Source organism: Pristis pectinata, chromosome 5, assembly GCF_009764475.1.
Source record: "Pristis pectinata isolate sPriPec2 chromosome 5, sPriPec2.1.pri, whole genome shotgun sequence".
Classification (NCBI taxonomy): Eukaryota; Metazoa; Chordata; class Chondrichthyes; order Rhinopristiformes; family Pristidae; genus Pristis; species Pristis pectinata.
In genome coordinates this window covers 9,308,638-9,334,646 of record NC_067409.1, presented here as the reverse complement: position 1 = coordinate 9,334,646, position 26,009 = coordinate 9,308,638, and the positions used below count along the sequence as shown (strand labels likewise).

Below are 26,009 nucleotides of genomic sequence, written 5' to 3'. Positions count from 1 at the left end.
CACTGTCTGTAAGGAGTTTGTACGTTCTCCCCGTGTCTGCGTGGGTTTCCTCCGGGTGCTCCAGTTTCCTCCTACATTCCAAAGACGTACAGGTTAGGAGTTGTGGGCATGCTATGTTGGCACCGGAAGAGTGGCGACACTTGCGGGCTGCCCCCAGAACACTCTACGCAAAAAGATGTACTTCACTGTGTGTTTTGATGTACATGTGACTAATAAAGATATCTTAATTCAGGGAAGAGAATAATGATGCCCTGGAACACTTTATAAAAGAGGTTCTGGCAGTGTCAAAGCAGGGGCCCTGACAAAGATATTTGTATCATTGTTAGCCAAGAGTAAGATACCAAAAGACTGGAGTGTCTAATGATGTGCCTTTACTTAAGAAGGGCTGCAAGGAGAAGCCAGGAAAATACAGATCAGTGAGCCTAACAGAAGTGGTGGGAAAGTTACCAGAGGGTATTCTGAGAGATGGATCTACCTGCATTTGGAAAGACTGTTAGGAATAGTCAGCATGGCTTTGTGCGTGGGAAATCTTGTCTCATGAATTTGAGATTTTCTTTGAAGAGGTGACCAAGAGGATTGACAAGGGCAATGTCTACATAGACTTTAGCAAACCCTTTGACAAGGTCCCACATGGCAGGCTGATCTGAAAGGGTAGATCACATGGGATCCAGGGTGAGTTAGCCAAATGGATACAAAATTCACTTGGTGGAAAGACTCAGAGGGTGGTAATGGAGGGTTATTTTTCAGACTGGGGACTTGTCACCAGTGTTGTTCCACAGGGATTAGTATTAGGTCCATTGTTGTTCATCATCTATATTAACAATTTGAATGAGAATGTGGTTGGCCTGGTTAGGAAGTTTGCAGATGACACCAAGATTGGTTATATAGTGAACACTGAAGAATGTCACCTAAGATTACAACAAGATTTAGATCAACTGGGAAAGTGGGCCAAGGAATGGCAGATGGATGCAGAAAAGATTCACAAGAATGTTACCGGAACTGGGGGCTTAAATTATAAGGAGAGACTGGGTAGCCTGTGGCTTTTTTCCCTTGAAGCGTGGGATGCTTAGGGGTGACCTTAGAGAGGCATACAAAATCATGAGGGGCATAGGTAAAATGAATGGTCACAGCCTTTTTCCCAGGATAGGGGAGTCTAAAACCAGGGAGCACAGATTTAAGGTAAGGGGAAAAATTTAAAGGGTACCTGAGGGGTGACTTTTTCCATACAGAGGGTGCTGGGTATGTGGAACAAGCTGCCAAAGGAAGTGGTGGAGGCGAGTACAATTGCAACATTTAAAAGACATCTGGACAGCTACAGTGACAGAAAAGGTTTAGAGGGATGTGGGCTAAATGCAGGCAAATAGAACTGGCTCAAGTGGGCAACTTGGTCAGCATGGACGAGTTGGCCAAAGGGCCCATTTCCATGCTGTATAAATCTATGACTCTATGAAATTTAGATGAATGGAAAATTTAATTAGTACCATTTTGGAATGGGGATGGGGTGGGTACAGAGAATAGAAATATAACTTCCTAATATAAACTTTTTCAATACATAGATGAAGAAAAAAGATATTGAACTCCAGTTGCAGGTCTCTGAGACTTCAAAATAGAAATAACCGAAGAAAGGTAAGCTGAGTCTTGATATATATGGGTACTAAAAACGTAAGGAGTTCACTTTTTACAAAACACTGTTTGCCTTCAGTTAGAATATTATTTCATTGTCTTTGACTAAAACAATGCAATTCACTAAATACAGTTTGTTAACTTTTCCACAATATTATACATAAGTTAAGATTGTATTAGTAAAACTATGAATACATGAAGTATACATATTGGCAACAAAATACGCAACTCATTTCAATGTCATCCAAGGTCTGTACAACAGTATATTTCACATACATCGCAATCTATATATTAACACAGAATTAGAAACAACTTGAACAAATAAAAACAGAAATGCTGTGAACACTCAGGTTAGGTAACAGAGTTAAGCTGCAAAAGAGAAAACAAGCTAACAAGTTGCAGAGAGGATTGGCTTGGACAAACGGAATCTCTCTCTGATTAGGCAAGGCCAAGGGGATAACTTATAGATGTCATCCAGTCAATAGGTTAATTGGGGCAGTTAGAGAGAAAATGAACAAGAGCTGTAAGGCAGTATACAAAATAAAAACAATAAAGGAGTATAAAAATTGTAAAATGCAAAGCTGTATGACATACCCAGCAGGTCAGAAGCTGCTAATAGCAAAAAATAAAACAGCCAAAAATCAGAGATGAATGACTTACAGTAGAAATGGTCAATTCCGATACTGGCAGAGAAGGCGAGTTACCTGAAGTTGCAGAATTTGATAATGACCTCAGGCTTCAGCGTGCCTAGACAGAAGACAAAATCCTGCTCCTCAAGCTTACATTGGGCCTAGTTATAGCATTACAGGAGGCCACAGGTAAGTCAGAATGGAACAGAGAACAAGAGGGAGCTCTGAGTCAACCTGTGAACTGAACCTAGGTGCTCTGTAAAGCTGTCACTCAATCTGCATTTGGCTTCTCTAATGTAAGGGAGACCACATTGTGAACATTGAGTGTAGTGTGCATGATTGAAAAATGTGTAAGTAAACTGCAATTTCACTTGGAAGAACTGTTCAAGTCCCTGGATGGCAGGAAGGGGAGAGGTAAATGGACAGGTGTTGTATCTTCTGCAGTTGTATGGAAAGTGGGGATGGAAGAGTGGACAGGAGTTGCAAAGGGAACGGTCCCTTCAAATGCTGGGAGTGAAAGATGGGAAGATATGCCTGGTGGTGGAATCTTGTTGAAACCAGTGGAAATTGCAAAAAATTATCCGTTACATGCTGATCAGGTGAGTGGAAAGTGAGAACCAGGGGAACTCTATCCTTGCTCTGTCCAGCAGGAGAGGGAGCAAAGCTGTGGTACAGAAATGCATGAGCTGTAGTCAAGGGCTCTGTCAACAATGTAGAGGGGATGCTGTGGTTCAGGAAGACATCTCAAAGGCCCCTGTGTGGAAAATCTTTTTGCTGAGGCAAATATAACAGAGACAGAGGAACTAAGGAAATGGAATGGAATCCTAGAGGACATAGACAAGATATTGTCTATGTATTGACAAGATAGCTGTGGGAATCTGTAATGGATGTTTACTGCTCACCTATCCCCTAAGACGTAGACAAAGTAATCCAGAAAGGGAAGAACAGAGTCAGAGATGGATCATATGAAGGGGAGGTGTTAACACTATTTCTCTTTCCAAGATGCTGCCTGATCTGCTTTCCAGCATTCTGTGTTTTTATTAGTTCTCACTGCAAAACCAAAATATCTAAAGAGCGCCTAACCTCCTCTCTTAAAATGCTTTAAGCAGAAATAGAATGTTCTTGAAGCTGATAGACAGTGCATGCAAAAGTTTGGGCACCCCTGGTCAAAATTTCTGTTACTGTGAATAGCTAAGCAAGTAAAAGATGACCTGATTTCCAAAAGGCGTAAGGTTAAAGATATGACATTTCTTTAATATTTTAAGCAAGATTACTTTTTTATTTCCATCTTTTACAGTTTCAAAATAACAAAAAAGGAAAAGGGCCCGAAGCAAAAGTTTGGGCACCCTGCATGGTCAGTACTTAGTAACACCCCTTTGGCAAATATCACAGCTTGTAAACACTTTCTGTAGCCAGCTAAGAGTCTTTCAATTCTTGTTTGGGGGGATTTTTGCCCATTCTTCCTTGCAAAAGACTCCTAGTTCTGTGAGACTCTGGAGCGGTCTTGCATGCACTGCTCTTTTGAGGTCTATCCACAGATTTTCGATGATGTTTAGGTCAGGGGACTGTGAGGGCCCTAGCAAAACTCTCAGCTTGTGCCTCTTGAGGTAGTCCATTGTGGATTTTGAGGTGTGTTTAGGATCGTTATCCTGCTGTAGAAGCCATCCTCTTTTCATCTTCGGCTTTTTTTTTTACAGACGGTGTGAGGTTTGCTTCCAGAATTTGCTGGTATTTAATTGAATTCATTCTTCCCTCCACCAGTGAAATGTTCCCCGTGCCACTGGCTGCAACACAAGCCCAAAGCATGATCGATCCACCCCCGTGCTTAACGGTTAGAGAGGTGTCCTTTTCATGAAATTCTGCACCCTTTTTTCTCCAAACTTTCCTGCATCCTCACCACAAAATTCAGCGTCAGAAGTTTGCAAAGGAACATCTAAACAAGCCTGATTCATTTTGGAAACAAGTCCTCTAGACTGATGAAGTTAAAACAGAACTTTTTGGCCTCAATGAGCAAAGGTAAGTTTGGAGGAAAAAGGGTGCAGAATTTCATGAAAAGAACACTTCTCCAAATGTTAAGCACGGGGGTGGATCGATCATGCTTTGGGCTTGTGTTGCAGCCAGTGGCACGGGGAACATTTCACTGGTAGAGGGAAGAATGAATTCAATTAAATACTAGCAAATTCTGGAAGGAAACATCACACTGTCTGTAAAAAAAAAAAAGCTGAAGATGAAGAGGATGGCTTCTACAACAGGTTAACGATCCTAAACACACCTCAAAATCCACAATGGACTACCTCAAGAAGCATAAGCTAAAGGTTTTTCCAAGGCCCTCACAGTCCCCGGACCTAAACATCATCGAAAATCTGTGGACAGACCTCAAAAAAGCAGTGCATGCAAGACGGCCTAAGAGTCTCACAGAAGTAGAAGCCTTTTGCAAGGAAGAATGGGCGAAAATCCCCCAAATAAGAATTGAAAGACTCTTAGCTGGCTACAGAAAGTGTTTATAAGCTGTGATACTTGCCAAAGGGGGTGTTACTAAGTACTGACCATGCAGGGTGCCCAAACTTTTACTTCGGGCCCTTTTCCCTTTTTGTCATTTTGAAACTATAAAAGGTGGAAATAAAAAAGTAATCTTGCTTAAAATATTAAAGAAATGTGTCATCTTTAACTTTATGCCTTTTGGAAATCAGGTCATCTTTTACTTGCTTAGCTATTCACAGTAACAGAAATTTTGACCAGGGGTGCCCAAACTTTTGCATGCCACTGTATGAAAGTTATTTCAATTAATATTTGCCAGCTATTAAGGTAAATCACAAAATATACAATACTAGAAAATCTCATTAAAAACCATCACAGATAATTAGTATTTTAGTTTAAAATGTTGTATATAACTTGGCAAGATGCAAGAAATAATTTTATTTAAATAGGCTCAAACCATACCAATACAGCCTTTTTGACTTCATTGCAATGCGTTTCCTGAAAATCATTCACTGGTCATTCTAGCAGGTGCAAGGAAATAAATTTAAATAACACAGACTGAAGTAAACCCCTGCTTTACCTTTTTTCTCTCTTTTTCCAAAGCCCGCCACTGTTCATAACATTCTTCCAATCGAATGTGAAGTTCATTTGCTGGGCCACTACGATTCTTCATAGGTCTGTATTTGGAAAATGGTGGTGGAAATCCAAAGTAGGGTGTAGTTATATCTCCACCAAAAAGATCATTCATGAAAGGATGTAACTGATTAAAGTCATCATAATGAAAGAAGTCAATTAGCTCAGGGAATGGAAATGTTGCTGGAGAAAAAGGAAAACTGGCTGAAGAAAATCCATGGGGGCCAAATTGGGAGAAGTTCTGATTTTGCTTAAAATCAGGCATCATGAATGGGAATGTGGGTAAGAAAGAATGATAATGAAATCAGAATATATTGCTACCATCTTGCTCTTGTTGTCTACGGTAACCATTATATTGGTTGGTGGTTTTGTCCAAAAGGTCCAGAATTCAAAGTATGTGGATAGACATTTTTCCGTCCTCTCTTATCATCCCTGTTGTTACTGTGTCCATGTTTATTAGAATATCTAAAATATTTTGCTGTCTCGTCATTACTAACATTGTGATGTGATGTCCAATTGGTACCAAATCCAACAGAATGTTTTTGATGTTGATCATCTCTGGCAGCTGAAGAATCAATATTAAGTATTGTGCCAGTCTTACTCTGCTCTTGTATTTTACCAACAGCATTGGACGAACTCCAATCACTAATGTTACTACTAGAAAACCTGGGACACTCATCTTGCCTTAAGGATTCCATTGGAGCTGCTGGATGATAATAGTTAGGTTGAAGAACACCAGAAATTGGCAGCTGTGTTGGAGACCTGCTACTTACAGCAGATATTGTTGATGTTTGTGAGGTTGTTGGAATCATGTTGCCATCTTTCCTAAGCACAGGACTAGGTTCACCAGTGAGGCTGTCAGACCATAATAGGTTGCTTTGGGAAGAATGAGGGCTATATTCACTCCTATGTGACATAACCTTTGTCAAATTATTATATTCAGATGACCTAGGAAGACCATCTAAACAATTCTGATGCAGCTTTTCACAATGATTTTCAAAACTGTCTCGAAAATTACGAGCACGGTTTCCACGTTTTGGAAAGTCAGAGGCAGCTTTTCTGTTCACATCAGCAACAAAGCCATTCTCCTTGGAAAACTGCAGGCTATGGAAATCCATTTGTGAAATAGAAGAATTTTTTTTCAGAGAACTAGCACTGAAATCTTCATATCCTTTTTGAATTAATTGTTTCTCCTGCAACACTTTGCCCCACATTTCACCACCATGCAAGCTGTATCTATTTTCTGAATTCCGGTTACAATCTTTGATCCCAAATGTTCCAACTTTATTCTCTCTAAATCGGTCAGTTTTGTAGTGTTCTTTGCGTGTGTTTGTGTTATTACTTCTGCAATTATTACGGAAGCTATGTATATTAAAATTGGAAACTCCCCTCTCTGCTTCCTCATAATTTTGTATACAGCAATCAAATTCCTTGGACTGTAAGGAAAACCCTTCTTTTTGAGGCACAGTATCATTTCTCACAACAGATGTGACATCACTGGCTTGAGAATTGCTCTGGTTGGTATCCTTATTGAGCATGGAAATCCATGGTTCCAAAAGATTAAAACTTTGAAATCCTTGATAAAGTTCATCAGCTTTTCCTTTCTCTGCCAATGTCTCAGAGTTTTCTTCATAGTAGTCGGAAATGCCCATGCTATTTGAAATTCTACCATTTTCCATTTTGTTTTTCAAAGCTGATCCAGCACTGTCTCCATTTGCAGTGGACCAAATTGATTGAAATAATCTAGAGGATGAACCCCTGCAAGATGCAAAATAATTACAACTGAAAGACATTAATTATATGATGCATCATCACTAATATTACATACGTCAATTTATTTGAAACATTTAGTGCAAGTAATTTTGATACAAAGCATGCCTGTTGTTACTTTTCTGGAAGTCAGAAATAAAATGAAGCCATGTTATTGCTTAAGAATCAAAAAGAACAAACTGTTCTGTTTCTCATGACAGCTGCTGCTAAATATATAAATACCAATATATGTCTAAGTATTTCAATAGTACCTTAGAGATTTAATATTTTTAAATGATTCAGACTACAATGAAAACAACTCCACATAGTCTGGATCTTCTAGTCAGCTTTTAAGGTATGGTGCTTGCCAATGATGTCAAAAGAACTTGTCCACAAGGATATGATTGTGGATTGCACCTCCCTATTTCTGAAGCAATTTGGGATCAGTACCAGCAGAAATAATAAAAATATAAAAATTAATGTTAATTTCCACCTACTCTGCATATTTCAAGTTAGCATTAATGAAACATCAGCTAATGTTCTTCCCAACAAGGCTGTCAGCATAACTCTTCTCACAAATGCACATATGTATACAATGGAACCAATTCAGAACCTAGAACTTTCAAAAGAAAAAGCACTATGCAAATTGCAACCACTGATACAGTCTTGAGCACATCAGTAATGACTCCAGAGCTTGTGGGCATCACTGACAGCAATTCAGTGATTAACTGCAGAGTCATACAGCAAGGATTCAGGCCTTCGGCCCAACTTGTCCATGCCGACCAAGACACCCATCTAAACCCCATTTGTTTACGTTTGGCCCTTATCCCTCTAAACCTTTCCTATCCATATATCTGTCCCAGCGTCTTTTAAATGTTGTTAATGTACCTGCCTCAACCACTTCCTCTGGAAGCTCATTCCATTTACGGACCACACTCTGGGTGTAAAAGTTGCCCCTCAGGTGCCTATTAAATCTCCCCCCTCTCAGCATAAACCTATGCCCTCTAGTTCTTGATTCCACAACCCTGGGAAGAAGACTGCGCATTCACCCTATTTCCCCCCTCATGATTTAATACACCTCTATAAGATCACCCTCATTCTCCTACACACCAGTCAATAAAGTCCTAGCCTGCTCAACTTCTCTCCATAATTCAGTCCCTTGAGTCCTGGCGACATCTTCGTAGATCTCCTCTATGCTCCTTCCAGTTTAATGGTATCTTTCCTACGGCAGAGTGACCAAAACTGAAAACAATATCCCAAATGCGGCCTCACAGATATCTTTTACAACAGCAATATATTATCTCAACTTCTACACTCAGTACCCTGAGTGATAAAGGCCAATGTATCAAAAGCCTTCTTCACCACCCTGTCTACCTGTGACTCCACTTTCAGAGAACCATGTACTTGTACTCCCAGGTTCCTGTGTTCTAAAACACTACCCAAAGCTCAACCATTCACTGTAACAGTCCTACCCTGACTTGTCTTCCCAAAATCCAGCACCTCGCACTTATCCAAATTAAACTCCACCTGCCATTCCTCAGCGCACTTTCCTAGCTGATCAAGATTGCTCTGTAATTCCTGATAACCATCTTCACTGTGTACAATACCACCCATTTTAGTGTCATCTGCAAACTTACTAACCATGCTTTATACATTATCATCGAAATCATTGATATAGATGACAATTAGCATGGGCCTAGCACCGATCTCCAGGGCACACCACTAGTCAGGGGCATCCAGTCCAAAAAACAACCTTCCACCATCACCAGGCCACCACCACTAGTTTCTGCAAGTCTTCTAGAAAAATAACAGCAAATTTTGATAATCTTACCATCATTGCCACTCTAACCAGCATCAAAAGGCACGATCTACAGCAATGCAGAACACTTTTAAGGAACACATCATTAAGGACACAGATGTACTACAGCACATAAGTGATAAAATTTTGGTACACATCAATAGAAGTGGTTGTACACCCTTAAAAATCTAAAAATCTAGTAAAATCCTCTAGAATTCTGTTGCAACAATTTTGAGTTTTGAAGTCACACTAAATACTACTCCAGTCCACAAATCCTAAATATGAACATAAAACAGCAAACATAAAATATCAAAACTTAAATACAGCAAAAGTAGCCTTCATTTAATGTAATAAAATCTAGCTTACCAGTCAGAAAATGATTCTGGTTTATCAGGCTCATCCAGTATGCTGGAGACCAGTCCAAGTAAATCAGGAGTATTTCCAGAATCCGATAAATTAATCTGGGCTCTGAAATGAAAACACTTATTTCGCCATAGAACCATCTGAATATTAAAAAAATATATTTCCAGACCATGACATATAAATTAATAGTTTATATGACTTATAAACAAACAACTTTAAATATTAGAACTTCAAATTTTCAATATTTTCCAAAACAATATCCAGACAATTTTTGCTTTGGAGAAATGTACAGGGTCAGAAAAGAACATTGCCATTCAGAAGAAAACTAAAACATCAGTTTCTTATATTACTTAATGTTTTTTGTCCAGATCATTTGTTAAGCTTTACACTGTTGATGTTTTCAATTATTAATTTTAACTATGTCATGCAAATGTCCAAATTATATTTGCTTCAGCTTTTAACACAGTCTCCAGTACATTGAAATATCAATCCAGTTGGCCTCCTCTATGCTAATATCACATCCATTATTCCCAAATGTAGTAATGTAATGGTAAATTTTAATTGTACACTTTCCCATGCTTCCCATGTTTGTATATTTTTTTTAATCAGAATGCTCTAAACATCCAAAAAATAAATGTAAAAATTATCTGAGTTGTACAACAACAGACATCAGGAATAAAATATTTAAAAATGGAAACCAGAGGAAAAATATAGATATTTGAGTAATTTGGTGAAACTTCATTATCAGTACAATTTTAAGTGCATTAACTATGTGAGTATAGTGATTTTCTCTTTATTGAAAAATAACAACTAAGTCTTTCATTTAAAGACACATTTCAAAAATTAATCAAGGTAACCGAGAGTCATGGATTCATACAATATGAAAACAGGTCCTTTGGCCCAGCGAACCAAGGTGCCTACCGGAGCTAAATTCATTTGCCTGCACTTGGCCTATATCTCTTTAAACCTTTCCCATCCATGTACCTGTTAAAATAGCTTTAAAACATTGTAATTGTACCCACCTTTTCTGCTTCCTCTGGCAGTTTGTTCTGTATACCCACCACCTTCTATGTGCAAAAACTTGCTCGTTTGGTCCCCTTTAAATCTTTCCCCTCTCACCTTAAACCTGTGCCCACTAGTTTTAAACACTCATACCCTGGAAAAAAGACTGTGACCATTCACCTTATCTCTGCCCCTCATGATTGTATATACCTCTATGAGATCACCCCTCAGCTCTCTACGATCCAGAGAAAACAGGCCCAGCTTATATAGTATCTCCTTATAACTCAAGCCAAGCAGTCCAGGCAACATACTTGTAAATCTTTTCTGTACCTTTTCCAACTTCATTTCATCCTTCCTATGGTTGGTGACTAGAACTGCAAATGTAGTTTCACCAACAACTTGTACAGTTGTAAAATGATGTCCCAACTCTTGTGCTCCTTGTCCTGATGAAGGTAAGCGTGCCAAAAGCCTTCTTCACCAAACTGCCTACCTGTGTTGCCACTTTCAGGGAACGACGTACCGGGTCTCTGTTCTACAATAGGGCCCTGCCATTTACTGCACAAGTCCTGCCCTGGTTTAGCTACCCAAAATGCAACACTTCCAAGTTAAATTCCATCTGTCATTCCTTGGCCCACTTTCCCAGTTGACTTAGATTTGGTTATAATCTTAGATAAGCTTCTTCACTGCCTACTATGCAGTAATTTTGATGTTATCCACAAGTTTATTAACCATGCCACCTACACAGGCCTCCAATCTGAAAAACCACCCTTCACTACCACCCTAACCAAGCCAATTTTGTATCCAATTGGCTAGCTCACCCTGAATCCCATGTGATCACTAAGAAATTCAATGTTTATTACATTAGTCTTTAAACTATATAGTGGGGAGGGGACGGTTACATTGAAGGGAGATTTCAACATTTAAGAGAACGTTCAAGGTAAAAGCCTGATGTGACGATATAGGTTGAAGGCAATACACAGATAAAAGAGGAGGTGACATTACACTGTTAGTCAAGGAATGCATTAATTCAGTATTAAGGGAGAACATTCCAGAAGGCTCCTCAAATGAGGCCATAGGGTAGACATTAGGAACAAAAAAGGATTTTATCACTTTGTTGGGGGTGTATTACAGACCACCTAAGAGTCAACATGAGATAGAGGAACAGATATGCAAATAGCAGAGAAATGTGATAAAAAAAAATAGGGTTATAGTGCTAGGCAATTTCAATTTCCCACATATTAACTGAGATTGCCACAGCATAAAAGGGTCAGAGGATCAAAATATTTGAGGTGTGTCCAAGAGAGCTTTTTGACACAGGTTATAGATAGCAAGGAGCATTACTGGCCTTTGTCTAGGGGAATGGAGCTAGTCTGGTGGAGGGAGTGTCAGTGGGAGAGTTTTCCATAACTCTGTATATTCCAAAGTGGCTATGGGAATAATGATAGGGATGGACCAGGAATAAAGGTCTTCAATTGGGGAAATCAGACAGGACCTGGCAAAGGTACATTGGGAGCATCTACTTGCAAGAAAGCCTATACTTGTAGAGTAGGAAGCATTCAAAGGAGAAATTGCAAGAGTTCAGGACCATCATGTTCCTGTAAGGGTAACAAGTACTGGGAACCTTGAATGTCGAGCTGACCAGTGAGATTTCCAAGGCAGGGGGCAGAGCAGAGCATTGTAGTAGCTGGATTGGCTAATTGGGAGACCAAGCAGCCAATAAAAGAGAGGCAGGTTATAGCATAACAGCCATTGTTGGAGTGGGAAGGCTTCTGAGTATGTGGTCCAAGTAAGAGTGGGTAAGGTCCTTTAACTTCCCTTTTCCAAATTGCTTAGTAGTCCTAATTGTAATTTAAGCAAGATTAATTAAATAATGATAAGGTATTTAGATATAGATTATAACTAATTAAAATAGAGGTGCAAGATCAAGTGTTGTAGCTGCATGATGTGGAAACATGTGGTCCCCATTGTAGCTCCTGGTGACCACATTGTAGCAAGTGTTAGTTACTTGAGGAAATCAATAACCTGGAATCTGAGCTTCAGACACTGTGACACATCACAGATGGGAGAGAATTACCTGGATGGTGTGTTTCAGAAGGCAGCCACACACTTTAGATTAACTACATTAAATCTGGTCAGTGGTCAGGGGCAGGAGGGTGTGACTGTGAGTAAGACAGTTAGAGGGAGCCAGGAGGTGTGCAGGACACAGTGCATTGAGGTAGGACAAGGTAAAGCAATACAGAATGCAGAGTAAAGTGTAGTAATTCTTTAGGTTTAAGAGTAGAATGATTATAGTAAAAGTAATGAGTAGATCTGCAGGTAGCACACTTTGGTGCCATCTTGCTTGAATAGACAGATGGGATTAAGGTAAATCCAAAGATGTTTAACTATATTAAGGAAAAAAGAATAGCCAGGGAAAGAGTGGGGGCCAACTGGGGACAACAGGGGCAACTGTGCACGGAGCCAGAAGACATTGGCAAGGCCCTATATGAATACTTTTCATCTGTATTTGCAAAGGAAACTGACTTTGTTGTTGGAGAACTCAGTGAGGGAAAGGTAAAATTCTAGTGCAAAGAGAAGGTACTCTATTCCTTAGTGGGCTTAAAGATAGATAAATCTGTAGTGCCAGATGAGATTTATCCCACGCTATTATGGAAGGCAAGGGAAGAGATTGCTATGGCTCTGGTTTACATTGTTAAATCTTTGCTGACCACCAGTGAGGTAACTGATGACTGGAGAATGGCAAATGTGGTCCCCCTTTTCAAGAAAAGCAGCAGGGAAAAGCCTGGCAATTACAGACCTAACATCAGTACAAGGGAGGTTATTGGAAAAAAAATTCTGAGACAGGATTAACGATCACTTGGAAAGGCAGGGACTATTCCAAGATAACCAACATGGTTTTGTCAAGACGCAAGACTGCTTCAGATTTCTGGCATCTGCAATGCACATAAAATACTGGAGGAACTCAGCAGGTCAGGCGGCATCGATGGAAAGAAATGAACAGTCGACGTTTTGGGCTGAGACCCTTCATCAGGACTAGAAAGGAAGAGGGCAGAAGCCAGAATAAAAGGGTAGAGGGACGAACACAAGCTGGCAGGTGATCGGCGAGTCCAGGTGAGAAGGGGAAGGTGGGAGGGGGAGAATCTAATCAGTGTCATTTATCACATCCAGTGCAGCTTCTTCTATATCGGCGAGACTTGATGCAGATTGGGGGACTGCTTCAACAAGCACCTTCCCTCCATCTGCCGCAACAGCCAGAATTTCCCGGTGGCCAGCCATTTTAATTCCACTTCCCATTCCCACACTGACATGTCTGTCCATGGCCTCCTCTACTACCACAGTGAGGTCAGACACAGGTTGGAAAAACAAAACCTCGTATTCAGGATTGGTAGTCTCCAACCCAACGGCATCAACCTTTATTTCTCTAACTTCCAGTAATCACCCCCCTCTGTTTTCATTCCCCCTCCACACCCACCCCCAGTCTCTCTCATTCCTGTGGCCCCTTCACCCCTTCTTTCCCCTCCCCTGCCCACCACCTTCCCTTTATTCCATGGTCTACTGACAGACGTTCCTTCTTCAGACATCTGCCTCTTCCATTTGTCATGTCCCAGCTTCTTGCATCATTCCCTTTTACTCCTCCTCCTCCACTTGCCTACCTTCCCCTCTCACCTGGACTCTCCAATCACCTGCCAACTCGTGCTCCTCCCCTCCCCCTACGCTTTTATTCTGGCTTCTGCCCTCTTCCTTTCAGTCCAGATGAAGGGTCTCAGCCTGAAATGTCAACTGTTCATTTCTTTCCTTAGATGCTGCCTGACCTGCTGAGTTCCTCCAGCATTTTGTGTGCATTGTGTGTCAAGAACAAACCTTGTCTAACCAATCTGATTAATTTTTTTGTGTATCTACAAGGGTTGTGCAGAAGATACTGTTTACATGGACTTCTGCAAGGCCTTCAAGGTCCCACATGGGAGACTGGCTCAAAAGGTCCCACATGGGATCCATGGCAAGTTGGCAAATTGGATCCAAAACTGGCTTAGCAACAGAAGGCGGAGGGTGATGGTAGATGGTTATTTATGACTGGATGGATGTGACTAGTGGTGTTTCTTAGGGAACAATGCTGAGATCCTTGCTATTTATAACAGGCATGAATGATTTGGATGTGAATGTAGGAGGAATGAACAGTAATTTGCAGATGACACAAACTGGGGAAGTTGCTGACAATGTAGAGGGTAGTCTTGAACTTCAGGGTGCTTTTGATGTAGAATGTATAACACTACAACACAGAACAGGCCCTTCAGCCATGATGTGCCAAACTAATTAAGCTAAGGACACCTGATTAAACTAATCACTTCTGCTTGTACATATCTGTCTACTCTCTGCACATTCATGTCCCTATCCACAAACATCTTCAACACCTCTAATGTATCTACCTCCATCACCACACTTGGCAGTGCATTCCAGGCACCCAACACTTCTAGTTCTTTTAAAAAAAACTTGCCCTGCACATTTCCTTTGCACTTCTATCGGGATGTTTTTGTTACTGGTTTATCATTGTCACTTGTACCAAAGTACAGTGAAAAACTTGTCTTGCATACCGATTGTACAGGTCAATTCATTACACAGTGCAGTTGCATTGAGTCAGTACAGAGTGCATTGGGGTACTACAGGTAAAAACAATAACAGGACAGTACAGAGTAAAGTGTCACAGCTACAGAGAAAGTGCAGTGCAATAAGGTGCAAGGTCACAACAAGGTAGATTGTGAGGTCAGAGTCCATCTCATTGTATAGGCTGAGAAATGGCAAATAGAATTTTTAATAGTGATAAATGTGACGTGGTGTATTTTGGGAGTACTAACTAGCAGCTACACCATGAATGGTAAGGAGACACAAAAGACTGCAGATGCTGGAATCAGGAGCAAACAACAAACTGCTGGAGGAACTCGGCAGGTAAAGTAGCACCTGTGAGGGGTGGGAAATATTTTTCAATATTTTAGTTTCAGAACGTGGAGTGGGAAACTAGTATGTAGGAAGAGGACAGGGAGGAGAGAGACGGGCCAATAGAGTAATGGGTAGACTAAAGGGGGGTGAAGGATGACAGGCAGACGAAGCCAGGTGGGGGAGGGGTGTATGAAGGTGGATACAGCAACTGGGGTGTGATAAGCAGGAAGACAAAGTGCTGGAATTTGGTAAGGAAGGTGATGATGGGAACCATAAGGGGAGGGACAGATGGAACCAGATGGGGGAGGGGAGCCAGTGGATTAAATGTAAATTGGTGGATGGAACCAGGAGGGAAAGGAACAAAAGCCGGCAGACCACAGCTTGATTAGAAAGAGGGGAATACAGGAGGTAAGGGTGAGAGAGTAATAGCTATAAGGAGAGGTTGGACAAATTTGGATTCTCTTCTGTCACACTGGAGACTGAGGGGCAACATGATAGAAATATGAAATTACGAGATGCATAGATTAAATAAGATTCAAGAACTTAAATCAGTTCTTGAAGTAATTCAGAACAAAATAATAGAACCAGACTGTCTGAATCTTCAACATACAACAGAGCACAGGAATAGGCCCTTCAGACCACAAAGTTGTGCCGAACCAATTACATTAATAATACCCAACTAAACTAATCCCTTCTGCCTACACAATGTCCATATACTACCATTTCCCTCACATTCACGTGCCTATTCAAGAGCTTCTTGAATGCCCCATCATATTTGCCTACTCCACCACCACCCCAGTCAGTGCATTGCAATCACCCACCACTCTACTTTTCTAAAAAAAACTCGCCCCACACACCCCCTTTGAACTCGCCCCGTCACCTTAAATGCATGCCCTCTGGTATTAGACATTTCAACTCGGGGGGAGATACTGGCTGTGAACTCTGTCTATGCCTCTCATAATCTTAAACCACTATCAGATCTCCCCTCAGCCACTCCAGAGAGAACAACCCAAGTTCATCCAACCTATCCTCAGTACATGCCCTTTAATCCAGGCAGCATCTTGGTAAACCTCTTCTGCACCCTCTCCAAAGCCTCGACATCCTTCCTATAATGGGGTGACCAGAACTGAATGCAATACTCCAGATGCAGCCTAACTAAAGTTTTATAAAGCTGCAGCATAACTTCCTACTCTTGAACTCAATGTCTTGACTAACGAAGACAAGCATGCTATATTTTGCCTTTACCACCCTATCAACTGGTGTAGCCACTTCCAGGAAGCTATGAACTTGGACCCTAAGATCCCTCTGCTCATCAACACTTAAGGGTCTCCTAAGGTGCTAAACTTCACATTTGGCTGGGGTGAACTCCATCTGCTATTTCTCCACCCACATCTGCAACTGATCTATATCCTACTGTATCCTTTGCCAGTCTTCTACGCTATCCACAACACCAATAAGCTTCATAACATCTGCAAATTTACTAACACACCCATCTACATTTTCATCCAGGTCATTTATATACATCACAAACAGCAGGGATCCCAGTACAGATCCCTGAGGAACACCATTAGTCACAGACCTCCAGCTAGAATGAGTGCCTGCGACCACAACCCTCTGTCTTCTACGGGCACAGTTCTGAATACAAATGGCCAATTCAACGGGGATCCCATACATCTTGTCTTCTGGATAAGCCTCCCATGAGGGACCTTGTCAAGTGTCTTACTAAAATCTATGTAGACAACATCCACAGCTCTACCATCATCAATCAGCCTCATCACCTCGTCAAAAAGCTCAATCAAGTTAGTAAGGCATGGCTTGCCCTGCACAAAGCCATGTTGACTGTCCCTAATTAGGCTATGGTTTACCAAATGCTCAAATCCTATCCCTATGAATCCTCTCCAGTAACTTCCTACCACTCACGCCAGACTCACCAGTCTATAGTTACCAGGATTATCCCCGTTTCCCTTCTTGAATAATGGAACAACATTAGCTACTCACCAGTCCTCCAGGACCTCGCCTATGGCTAGAGAGGACACAAAGATATCAGTCAAGGCCCCAGCAATCTCATCTCTTGCCTCTCTCAATAACCTGGGGTACATCCCATCAGCCCTGGGGACTTATCCATCTTAATGCTCTTTAAGAGACCCAACACTCTCTCTTAGTTTATCTCGAAATGCCCAAGCATATTAGCATGCTCCACACTGCTCTCCCTATCCTCCATGTCCTTCTCCTTGGTAAATACTGATGCAAAGTACTCATTAAGGACATCGCCCACATCCTCCACTTCCAAGCACATGTTCCCTCCTTTATCCTTGAGTAGTCCTACCCTCTCCCGAGTTATCCTCTTGCTCTTGATGTATATATTGAATGTCTTGGGATTCTTTTTAATCCTACTTGCTAAGGACTTTTCATGGCCCCTCTGGCTTTCCTAATTCCCTTCTTGAGTTCCTTTCTGGTTTCTTTATAGTCATCAAGTGCTCTGTTTGATCCTAGCCTCCTAAGCTTTACATACTTTTCCTTTTTCTTGACTAAATTCACCACTTCTGTCGACATCCAAGGTTCCCTTATCTTGCCATCTTTGTCTGTCCTTCTTATTGAAACACACCTGACCTGCAGTCTATGCAGTTGGTCAGATGTGGACTTGTCCAAAAACAGCTGTTCCCAATTAATTCTCCCTAGTTCCTGCCTAATGCTCCCGTAATTTGCCCTGCTCCAATTTACTCTCCTGCAAGGTTCATACTCATCCTTGTCTATAGCTATCTTAAAACTTAAGGAATTGTCACTGTTCCCTAACTGTCCTCCCACTGAAAGGTCAGTCACCTGGTCAGGCTCGTTACCCAAGATCAGGTCCAGTTCAGCCCCTCCTCTTGTTGGACTATCGACATATTGATTTTAGAAATCCTCCTGGATGCACCGAACAAATTCTGCCCCATCTAAACTTCTTGCACTAAGGAGGTTACAGTTTGTATTAGGGAAGTTGAAGTCCCCCACAACAACAACTCTATTAGTTTTACACCCTTCCCTAATCTGCCTGCATATCTGTTCCTCAATGTCCTGGTGGCTATTTGGAGGGGGGGGGGGTGGTCTATGGTGTAATCCCATAAAAGTGAATGCACCTGTCTACCCATATAGACTCAGTGGACAAGCCATTATGTCCCCTCTGAGTGCAGTTGCGATAGAACATAGAACCTTACAGCACAATACAGGCCCTTTGGCCCACGATGTTGTGCTGACGTTTTATCCTGCTCTTAGATCTATCTAACCCTTCTTGCCCACATAGCCATGTGAATGGTAGAAAAATGAAGGGCAATGTGTCTTAAATGTCCCTAATGTATCTGCCTCCACCACCTCTGCTGGCAGTGTATTCCACACACCCACCACTCTGCATATTTAAAAAAAAACTTGCCTCTGACATCCCCCCTATACCTTCCTCCAATTACCTTAAAATTATACCCTCTAATGTGAGCCATTTTCACCCTGGGGGAAAAGTCTTTGACTGTCCACTCAATCTATGCCTTTTATCTTGTACACCTATATCAAGTCACCTCTCATCCTCCTCCTCTCCAAAGAAAAAAGCCCTAGCTCGCTCAACCTATCCTCATAAGACATGCTCTCCAATCCAGGCATTATCCTGGTAAATCTCCTCTGCACCCTCTCCAAAGCTTCCACATCCTTCCCATAATGAGGCAACCAGAACTGAACACAATACTCCAAGTCTGGTCTAACCAGAGTTTTATAAAGCTGCAACATTACCTGACAGCTCTTAAACTCAATACCCCGACTAATGAAGGCCAACACACCATACGCCTTCTTAACAACCCTGTCAACCTGCATGGCAACCTTGAGGGATCCATGGATGTGGACCCCAGGATCCCTCTGTTCCTCCACACTGCTAAGAGTCCTGCCATTAACCTTGTATTCTGCCTTCAAATTCGATCTCCCAAAGTGTATCACTTCACACTTTTGCAGGTTGGACTCCATCTACCACTTCTCAACCCAGCTCTGCATCCTCTCAATGTCCTGCTGTAACCTACAGCAACCTTCTACACTATCCACAACACCACCAACCTTCATGTCATCTGTAAACTTACTAACCCACCCTTCCACATCCTCATCCAAGTCATTTATAAAAATCACAAAGAGCAGGGGTCCCAGAACAGATCCCTGCAGACACCAGTGGTCACTGACCCTCAGTCAGAATACACTCCGCCTACAACCACCCTCCGTCTTCTATGGGTGAGACAATCCTGAATCCACACAGCCAAGGTTCCATGGATCCCATGCCTCCTGACTTTCTGAATAAGCCTTCCATGAGGAACCTTATCAAATGCCTTACTAAAATCTCTGTACACCTCATTCACTGCTCGATCTTCATCAATGTGCTTTGTCATATCCTCAAAGAATTCAATCAGGCTCATGAGGTATGACCTGCCCCTCACAAAGCCATGCTGACTGTCCCTAATCAGCCTATGCTGCTTCAAATGCCCATAAATCCTGTCTCTAAGAATCTTCTCCAGTAATTTGCCTAGCACTGAAGTAAGACTCACTGGCCTGTAATTCCCAGGGTTGTCCGTACTCCCTTTCTTGAACAAAGGAACAACATTTGCCACCCTCCAATCATCTGGCACTACTCCTGTGGCCAGTGACGACACAAAGATCGTCACTAAAGGCGCAGCAATCTCTTCCCTCGCTTCCCGTAACAACCTTGGATATAGCCCGTCTGGCCCCGGTGACTTATCTTGAGATTAATGTTCCAGCACATCCTCTTTCCTCACGTCAACATGTCATAGTGTATCAGCCTGTTTGTAAGCCATCCTCACAAACGTCAAGGTCTCTCACTGGTGAATACTGAAGCGCAGTATTCATTAAGGACCTCCCCTACCTCTTCCGACTTCAGGCATGTTTCCTCTTTTATCCCTGATTGGTCCTACCCTCGCTCAAGTCATCCTCTTATTCTTCACATATGTGTAGAACGCCTTGGGGTTTTCCCTGATCCTACTCAGCAAGGACTTCTCATGCCCCCCTTCTAGCTCTCCCAATTCCATTCTTAAGCTCCCTCCTGGCTACCTTGCAACTCTCCAGGGCCCGGTCTGATCCTTGCTTTCTAAACATTAGGTAAGCTTCTTTCTTCCTTTTCACAACCATGGTTTCTTCACTTCACCATCCTTACCCTGCCTCAATGGGACAAACCTATCCGGAACCCCATGAAAGTACTCCCTAAACAACCTCCACATTTCCATTGTGACTTCCCCAAGAACATCTGATCCCAATTTACGCATAATAGTTCCTGCCTAATAGCATCATAATTCCCCCTCCTCCAGTTAATTACTTTCCCATATCGTCTTCTCCTATCCCTCTCCAAAGCTATGGTAAAAGTCAAGGAGTAATGGTCACTGTCCCCAAAATGCTCTCCCACTGAGGGATCTGAAAACTGATCAGGCTTATTGCCTAGTACCAGGTCCAGTATGGTGCCTCCTCTCATCAGCTTGTTCACATACTGTGTCAGGAATCCTTCCTGGACACACCTAACAAACTCTGCCCCATCTATCCCCTTCACACTAAGGAGGTGCCAATCAATATTAGGGAAGTTGAAATCACCCATGGCAACAACCCTGTTATTTTTGCACCTCTCCAAAATCTGCTTCCCGATCTGCTCCTCAGTGTCTCTGCTGCTGTGGGGGTGGAGTTGGTGGGTGACTGTAGAATACTCCCAATAGAGTGATCACTCCCTTCCTGTTTCTGACTCAGGAGACAATCCCTCCAGGACATCCTCCCTTTCTACAGCTGTGACATTGGGGAATAGCTTTGCTGATCAGGGACAATCTCTTTTACCTCTATCACTGTCCCTTTTGAAACATCTAAACACCGGAATATACAGCCAAGTTTTCGTAATGGCCACAACATCGTGTAGCGGTTAGCATAACGCTTTACAGCACCAGCGACCCGTGTTCAACTCCAGCCACTGTCTGTAAGGAGTTTGTACGTTCTCCTCGTGTGTCTGTGTGGGTTTCCTCCCACATTCCAAAGACGTCCAGGTTAGGAAGTTGTGGGCATGCTATGCTGGCACCAGAAGCATAGCGACACTTGCGGGCTGCCCCCAGAACGCTCTACACAAAAGATGCATTTCACTGTGTGTTTTGATATACATGTGACTAATAAAGATCTCTTATCTTCCATGTACTTACCCATGCTCTAAGTTCATCACCCTTGTTCCTGATACTTCTTGCATTAGACACACGTCACGTAACTGCACTGTGTAATGAATTGACCTGCACGATCGGTACGCAAGACAAGTTTTTCACTGTACCTCCGTACAAGTGACAATAATAAACCAATACCAATTGACTGCAATTTTGCCCTTTCAAATGCCTATCCTTCCTGAGTCTTTCTACACAATGCATTAACTTGTACACTAAATGCACCAACCTCTGGCCTATCACTCTGGTTCCCATCCCCCTGCCAAACTAGTTTAAACTCTCCCCAATAGTTCTCGCAAAGCTGCTCTCAAGAATATTGGCCCCCCTCCAGTTCAGGTGTAACCCGCCCCTTTTGTACAGGTCGTACGGTCCCCAGAAGAGATCCCAATGATCAACAAATCTGAAACCCTGCCCCCTGCACCAACTCCTCAGCCATGCATTCATCTGCCAAATCAACCTATTCTTACCCTCACTGGCACGTGGCATAGGCAGCAATCCAGAGATTGCTATCCTTGAGGTCCGGCTTTTCAGCTTCCTACCTAGCTCCCTATATTCCCTCTTCAGGACCTCATCTCTATCCTACCTATGTCATTGGTACCAATATGTACTACCCCTTCAGAATGCTGTTGACCTGATGCGAAATGTCCTTGACCCTGGCAACCGGGAGGGAACATACCAGCGTGATGCCGAACTCTTTTTCTTCTGCCTCTGTGCCGCCTGCTACGGTATGGAGTCCTCTCCCTCTTCTAATGACCCCACCCCCCCCAACATGATAGTCCCGTAACCTGGGACTGGCCACTTCTATCAGTGACATCCTCTACATTGGTGAGACCAAACGCAGACTGGGTGACCGTTTTGCAGAACACCTGCACTCTGTCCGTAACCATAATCTACATCTCTCCAGTGCCAGTCATTTCGACTCCCCCTCTATCACTGATGTCAGTCCTCGGCCTCCTCCACTGCCAGGAGAATTCCAAGCACAAACTGGAGGAAATGCACCTTATTTTCCGTCTTGGAACCTTGTAGCCTAATGGCATGAACATTGAATTCTCCCACTTTACATAAACCCCCCCCACCCCTGCTTCCCTTTCCTAGCCTCTCTCTCTTTTTTCTACCTTTTTTTCTCCTCTCTCTCCTTACCTTTGACCCATCCCCTGGCAGATCTGCTCTCCCCACCTCCCCTGCACCTGCCCATCACCATCTCTTACCTGCATCTACCTATCACCACCTTGTGCCCACCCCACCTCCCCTCTTTTGTCCACCTATCACTGCTCTGCTTTTCCCTCCTATAATTGGGCTTCCCTTTTCCTATCTTCAGTCCTGAAGAAAGTTCCTGACCCAAAACGTTGACCGCCTGTTTTTCTCCATGGATGCTGCCTGCCCTGCTGAGTTCCTCCAGCCTCATCACATTTTTCAGCTAGATTCCAGCATCTGCAGTCCTTCATTTCTCTAACCTGAAACATTAGCTCTGTTCCTCATTTCACAGATGCTGCCAAACCTGTGTTTTCAATATTTCCTGTTTTTATTTATTATCAATGGGATTACAGTCTGACAACTGCCATTCATTTCTCCTCCACCCCAAATGTAATGCCCAGTACCCTAGGGTTCCAAAAAATTGTAATTGTAGATATCAGATTCATCAATTTTTTTATCTCATTTTTATCTTTCCATCTATTATTCTATAAAGGAGCGAAACAGAAAATGGGAAACCACAGCAAAAACAAACTGCCAGCCGTCAGTAATGGCAAGGCTTGCCTGCTATAATGGGCTACAAAACGAAGTTGGGCAGCATCACCAGCAACAATGCATCAGTCCCCAATGAGCTCAATGCATTCTATACATTTTTTTGAACGGAAGGTCAACGAAAAGACAGCAACCAACCTGATGCACCAGTACCCACAGTCACCATAACAGACAAACATCAGATCAGCTTTTCTGAGTGAACCCACTGAAAGCAACTGGCCCAGATGAAGACCATACTGTGTCCTCATGTCCTGCATGGATCAGCTGGCAGGAGTATTTGCAGACATCTTTAACCTCTTCCTACCTCAATCTCAGGTTATCACCCGCTTTAAGGAGACAGTTATCATCCCGGCGCCAAAGAAAAATAAAGTAACATGCCTTAATGATTATCAACCAGCGTCTCTGACATCCATCATCATGAACTGCTTCAAGGCTGGTCATGGCACTGATCAACCCCAGCTTCCCAGACAACCTCAACCCACTGAAATTTAACGACTGCCAAAACACATCCACAGTGGACACCATCTCCCTGGCCCTCCACTCTTTTCTACGACATCTGGATAACAAGGACACCCATGTCAGGCTCCTATTTATTAACTACAGCTTCACCCACTACCATAATTCCAAACAAACATATTCAAATTCCTAGACCTAGGACTCTCTACATACCCCTCTACAACTGGATCCTTGATTTCCTGACCAACAGACTGCAATCAGTGAGGGTAGGCAGCAACACCACCTCCATGATTATTCTCAACACCAGTGCCCTGCAAAGCTGCATCCTCAGCTCCCTCCTTATACACTCACAACTGTGTGGCCAGATTCTGCCTTAATTCCATTTTCAAGTATGCAGATGACACCTCAAATAACGATGAGACAGCGTACAGCAAGGAGATAGAGGGCATTGTGTCAAGACAACCACCTCACCCTTAATGTCAGCAAAACAAAAGATCTGGTCATTGACTTCAGGAAAGGGGCAGAGTACACGCCCTTGACTGTATCAATTGTGCTGAGGTGGAGATGGTTGGGAGCTTCAAGTTGCTGGGTGTAAATATCACTGATGATTTGTCCTGGCCCAGCCAGATGGACGCTCTGGCCAAGGATGCAGTGCCACTATTTGCTCAGAAGTCTAAGGAAATGTGGCATGTCCCTAACAACCCTCATCAATTTTTTGTTTACAGATCAATCATAAAAAGCATCCTATCCAGATGCATCACAGCTTGATATGGCAACTGCTCTGCCCAAGACCTGCAAGAAACTGCAGAGTTGTGAACACAGCCCAGTCCATCACAAAAACCACCTTCCTCTCCACTGACTCTGTCTCTACTTCCTACTGCCCTCAAAATCAGCCAATATAATCAAGGTCCCCTGCCATAAGATACTAAAGCTTGAGAATATATTACACCAGGCTGAAGAACAGCTTCTATCTCACTGATTTGATAGAGGTATATAAAATATTGAGAGGAATAGACAGTCAGCGCCTCCTTCCCAGGGTACCAATGTTCAAGGCGAGAGGGCATAGCTTTAAGGTTATGGGTGGGAGGTTCAGGGGAGGTTTTTCACCCAGAGAGTGGTTGGTGCATGGAATGCACTGCCTGGGGTGGTGGTGGAGGCAGATACATTGGACAGGTTCAAGAGCTTGTTGGATAGGCTTATGGAGGAATGTGAGATGGAGGGATATGCGGGAGGAAGGGGTTAGGTAGTGTGAGGGTGGTTTGATGGACGGCACAACATGGTGGGCCGAAGGGCCTGTTTTGTGCTGTATGGTTCTATGGTTATGAGGTTCATTCAAGAGTCTTATATGATTAAGATGAACTCTTGATCTCTCAATTTATCTCGTCATGGCCCTTGCACTTCATTGTCTATCTGCACTGCACTCTCTCTATAACTGCAAGCACTCTGTTCTACATTTTTTTGATGTTTCCTTTTGAACCACTTTGATATACTTGTGTATGGAATAATCTGTCTGGATGCAGTGCAAACAAAAGATTTTTTACTGTATCTTCGTATATATGATAATAATAAGACCAATTACCGAACTGCTGGAACTACTCAGCAGGTCAGACAACATCTGTGAAGGCACAGGAATAGTCGATGTTTCAGGTTGAGGACCTGCATTAGGACAGAGTGTAGATGGGAGACAGCCCGTATAAAGAGGTGAGAGGGAGGATTGAGAGGAGCTGGATGATGGGCAGATGGAGCCAGGTGGGAAAGGGGCAGAGGGGAGAGAGGTAAAGACAGAGGCTAGAAGATAAGTGGAGACAACAAAGGGCTGCATATTATGGAATCAGATGAAGGAAGATGATAAGTGGAACCAGATAAGGGAGAGGAAAGAAACTGGTTAACTGGAGTGGGTTTGTAAAGAACTTCGGTGGAGGGAGGGGCCGGGGGTGGGGGGGGGGGGGGGAGGTGGGTGAGAGAACCTGATAAGTCAGAAGGAGAGCAAAAGGAACACAGGTTATCTGAAAATGGAAAATTCAATCCTCTCACCACTGGGATGTAGAATCCCCAGGCAGAATATGAGGTACTACTCTTCCAGTTTGTGTTTTGCCTCACCCTGGCAGTGGAGAGAAGGCAGAGGACAGATGGGTTGGTGCGGGAAGGGGAGTTGAAATGGCATGCAACCAGGAGCTCAAAGTGGCACAATAGACTGAGTGCAGGTGCTCAGTAATGAGGTCAGCTAATCTGCAGATAAATTAGATCAAAACATTTGTCAGAAAACTGCTGGAATCCATTAAGAAGGCATTTAGAAAAGCAAAGCATGATTGAAAAAGTGTGAGATGATTGAATGCAGATGCTCAGAGAAATCCAGATGTTCTCATGAGGGGTCACACACAAAGCAAGCAAGCATTTGGAAACAGC

General features: G+C 42.8%; 2 protein-coding genes across 3 annotated transcripts in view; both read right to left on the bottom strand.

Annotated features, from left to right (window-relative positions):
- LOC127570195 (meiosis-specific coiled-coil domain-containing protein MEIOC-like) overlaps positions 1-5,654 on the bottom strand; it is a 34,910-nt gene extending 29,256 nt beyond the window's left edge. For both annotated transcript variants that reach the window (XR_007956315.1, XM_052015466.1), the window contains exon 1: positions 5,311-5,654. Coding sequence is in view for 1 of the 2 variants with exons in the window: in XM_052015466.1 (XP_051871426.1) it covers positions 5,311-5,631 (321 nt within the window). In the remaining variant the exon portion in view is untranslated. The remainder of the gene's footprint in view (positions 1-5,310) is intronic.
- A 53-nt stretch (positions 5,655-5,707) lies between these two features.
- Positions 5,708-26,009, bottom strand: part of LOC127570189 (uncharacterized) — a 44,707-nt gene continuing 24,405 nt past the window's right edge. Inside the window, exons 4-5 of the mRNA XM_052015456.1 lie at positions 9,277-9,378; positions 5,708-7,121 (exon numbers count right to left, since the gene is read on the bottom strand). Coding sequence (XP_051871416.1) covers positions 5,714-7,042 — 1,329 coding nt within the window. The 5' untranslated portion in view covers positions 7,043-7,121; positions 9,277-9,378 and the 3' untranslated portion in view covers positions 5,708-5,713. The remainder of the gene's footprint in view (positions 7,122-9,276; positions 9,379-26,009) is intronic.